The following is a 4310-nucleotide window of genomic DNA, read 5'->3' on the forward strand; positions in this document are numbered from 1 at the left end:
GCTGTAATTTTGTTTTACCTCTGAATATTTTTTTACTAGATATACATATAACACTCGAAATGATCATTGTCGATTACAGATACTGTTGTGTAGAAACATAAGTAGCACTGTTCATGTTGTAAGAATCTTTACCTGAAAAAACAAATATCAAAGTGAAAGTATCATATTATATATGTAACTTGGTTTATTTATTGACAGCAGCTGCTGACATCAGGACACAGGATTGTCTCATGGTTAAAGGAGAAGCATCCCTGTTGCTGATTGGCCAGGAGATTGAGAGTACTCATTGTGTGCAATTTCACACAAAAAAATTCTTTTGCTCTTTGGAAGATCAGATAAGAGGACTACAGTCCCTCATTAAATAATGGACAGGCATTTTCTCCATTTTAGTGTGTTGAGTTGCTAACAAGGCATACAGTAATATTTAAACTTGAACATATTTAATTGTGTAAACTAAGTTCCATACAGTTAATACAAAGTACATTGCATAGTTTTGATGGATGTCATTCATTCCATTACGTTTTCTCATTTTATCTTGCCTAAATATACCATGGAGTAAATGTTTGTAGCTGCCTTCTGGATAATTTGAGATATTGGATGACCCACGGCTCTAGTCAGTCATAGAAAATGCATATAGGAAAGACTGACTATCATAATCAAACAGATGGAAACCAAGCTTTTCAAGCACTAATTTGTAAATCAACGACACTATAAGTCAACAAGAACTATAGAAGTGACAAACACAAACAGGAACCAAATCCCAGAAAGATCTGTAAACAATATTTTTTATTTACCCAAATATATGAAATGAAAATATCTGACTTGCAAAAAAGTAAATAAATAAATAATAACACATGTCCCTTTGCCATGACAACAATACATTACTAGTAGTTTCTCAGATCACTCAAGAAGTACAGCTTATCCAGCAACCTTTTAATGAGGACCTCCAAAGCCTTTAAATGGGGTCTAATTTCAAATGAATGACACTGAAGAACGAATGCTAAAAAATAATAGCTATTTGTCGGTTAGATCAACGAAGATCGACGGTGATATCACACAGAATGGTAGTTATACATTATCTGTCATTCCAGTATAAATCCTTTTTGCACTTAATTCCATTTGTGACAGATTATAAGGACACTGTTATCACAAGGAAAAACAATAACAGTAACTGTCTTCGTCAATGTCTGTGGAATGATATTGTTATTACTAATTTCAAGTAACGTGACTGCCAGTCAGTATGCTAAACTACTGTAATGATAAGACTTTTATGTGATTATATTTACTGCCTTGGCAATCCCCTTGTGAAAGGCTATGGATACCTCTGAACAATGGTTACGACTGGTTGGCAGCGATAGTGGTTATAACGGCTTGACTCTTTATTGAGGAAAAGTGCAACACAGTAAGGGAACACACGTCTCAGGGTAAGCGGCGAACGCGGGGTCGCCAAACAGCCCTGATAGGACCAGAGGCGGTGACGACCTGGTCATGATGAGCGCTGGACACGTACTGGGAGGTCGGACAAGGTCAGATAAAATTGTCATCTACGCCCTCGCTGAGTTGTTGGTTCTTAATTCGACTTAGAGCCACGTGGTCTATTGTCTAATGGGTTACACAAATTGTGCTTATATACACGCCAGGTGGCCGAGCAATATGGCATGTACATAAGCACAATTTGTGTAACCCATTAGACAATAGACCACGTGGCTGTAATTCGAATTAAGAACCAACATCTCAGGTGAGGGTGAGAGATGAAATAGGATGGGTGACCTGTCTTAAAAGACAAATCAGGGCGGATGAGCTAGCCGAAGGAATAAAACTGGGTGAGTGAGTGAGTTGAGGGAGATATTTGGTTATGACTGAAATGGCCATAGAGAATAATAGGGACGGTAAATTGGGACTGAACTAGCTGAGCGTTAAATCTGACAGAGGGAAACTGGTTTAAAGGGTGAAGTGGCACTAGTGGCAACCGTAATTTAGAACAGAAGACTTAGATGAAATGTTAAATTGGGAGGGTAACTGAAGGAGTAGGTTACACAAGGTTATATATTACTGTTATACATTAATACATTTTGGTTTCGTTTTTTTCTGAATATGTAAGTTAAGTTGGCAGGCATATAAAAAGTTTGAAAACAATCATTTAAAATTAGTTTGAAAATAATAATTTGGTATAAATTATTAACAGTTCGGTTATAAAAACTAAAATTATCATAAAATATTTATTCAAATTAGAATAATACATCTATACAAACAAGAAATATGACAAATGGCAGAGCATAATAGAAAAAAATCTATACTAACAATACCACTTTATTTTGACTTTATGAATACATCCACCAACCATCTAAAAAAAAAAAAAAAACAGACAGAATTAGGTAAATCCTATTAAAATCACAACCTAAAAAGGAAATCAGATGAAATTTTTCCTTGATCACCAATTTAGATTTTTTTTTCCTGCTAGAAATTTTGAGGTTGGCAAAAAAATTGGAAAAGACTGAGCTTCCCAAACAGTGGAGAGTAAAACAATCCCCAGTGGAAAAAAGTAGAAACAATAGCTCTATATAACATGAATAAAGTTAACAAAGGATGAGCACGAAACGACAATGAAAGAGATAAGAATTAATGGGTAACAAAAAATATCAACTAAAATAAAGAATTTGATTACGTTTTGCTTCTGATCGCAATCGCGTACACAGTATTTTTCTTCGCTGAAATGACGATAAACTGAGGAACAAACACAGGAGTCAAACACAGAGAAAGTGATAGTCACAGGACAGCACATAAAAGGAAATCTCATGTGCGGAAAGGCCTGTATACACAGTTTTGTACTTAAACAAAGATTTCCCACATTTAGAAGCTTCTAGAACGGAGACCGAGCAAGCATCCTGTGTGAACCAACAGTTTATCATATATATAATACTCTGATATTCACTGGCATAAAAATACTACATAGTACACTACATATATCAATCTATGACAAAAACATCTTTATACATTAATATATGTACAAGTTACACATGCTGTCTCTCATCACAGTGCATTAGACTGAAAATGATCAGCTACAGAGACACAATTCAATCTGCTCCTTCAAGGAGAGACGTGGTTTTACCCGAAAATCAGAAGATACATGGCAAGCTTGTTCTGGCGTCTACACTCCTCTCGTTTCTCGTATTTTGCTTACTAACCCCCATATTTTGAACAATATATCCAGAAAACACTTAATACGGAATAAGTCCCCATATCCTTAAGACTATCCCCAAGACTTGGTAATTTCCATGGTATGAAAAAACCGTTGCACAGCAAAGTCTCTCTGAGTATTGCGAATAATGACATTACGCCATTATAAACATGTACACCAGGTTGAAGAGCAAATATTTGAAGAGTCCATTAACGCAATTAACTTTTATCAGAAGTGCCCGCATACAGGAGTTTCCTTTTCAGGCCGTAACACTGTGTCAATAACATGGATGACTCCGTTCGTGGCGATGATGTCATGCTTTATCACATTGGCTTTTCCTCCAACACCAGCAAGACGACCTGTAGGGAAAAGAATGAATTAAATAATGTAATATATGACCCTTTGGATATTGATTCACACTATTATATATCCATTTGCCTTTAATATGAATAAGTTTTCGTCTGAAATTAGACACCAATTTCACCAATTCGAATGCACTCGAGATATTTTAACATACGTGTGTATCCGTCGGAAGTGACTCTCATTTGCAACTCTTGTTCCTGAGCAAGAGTTGGTAGCCACGTCCCATCTCTCAGTCCCTCGCTGAAGTAAGCTCCAGGAACGATATGGTACATCAGAACATCTGTAAAGTGAACAAGGGCAATGAAGCTATTGACTTCAGTGACCGCTGAATGAGTCGCATGTTGTTAATCACAAGGCACCGTACATGAAATTCGATTTCTTTTATGCATAACCGACTAAGAACATGTTAGGTGCTCTGCAAAACATTCAATTCTTAAGTGAAGAAAACGTAAGATAAAGCTTTCTTTTAAAGACAGACTTTGGAATGAATTAAGAACGTCCGGCATACTCGGCAAAAGAAAAAAAGAAAAAAGTTAAATAGAAATTCAACAGTTCGACTCACTTTGCAAGAGAGTGATGTTTTCAATGAAACTCGACACCGTGGCATTGTCTATAGCAGCGAAGGCCTCGGTCGTGGGTAGGAACACCGTGTAGGGACCATCTTGCTCAAGGACTGGCGTTAGACCAGCACCTGTCACGGCCACGTTTGCTCCTGGAGGAAAAACGAGGTCGGTGAGTGTTTCCGTGCAAAACACACACACACACACAC

General features: G+C 36.9%; 1 protein-coding gene across 1 annotated transcript in view; it reads right to left on the minus strand.

Moving 5' to 3' along the window:
• Window positions 1–2108: 2108 nt before the first annotated feature.
• LOC119576709 overlaps window positions 2109–4310 on the minus strand; it is a 44530-nt gene continuing 42328 nt past the window's right edge. The window contains exons 6-8 of the mRNA XM_037924356.1: window positions 4104–4253; window positions 3696–3821; window positions 2109–3537 (exon numbers count right to left, since the gene is read on the minus strand). Of these exons, the coding sequence (XP_037780284.1) occupies window positions 3407–3537; window positions 3696–3821; window positions 4104–4253 (407 nt within the window). The 3' untranslated portion in view covers window positions 2109–3406. The remainder of the gene's footprint in view (window positions 3538–3695; window positions 3822–4103; window positions 4254–4310) is intronic.

The sequence above is a fragment of the Penaeus monodon genome, chromosome 9 (genome assembly GCF_015228065.2).
Source record: "Penaeus monodon isolate SGIC_2016 chromosome 9, NSTDA_Pmon_1, whole genome shotgun sequence".
NCBI lineage: Eukaryota > Metazoa > Arthropoda > Malacostraca > Decapoda > Penaeidae > Penaeus > Penaeus monodon.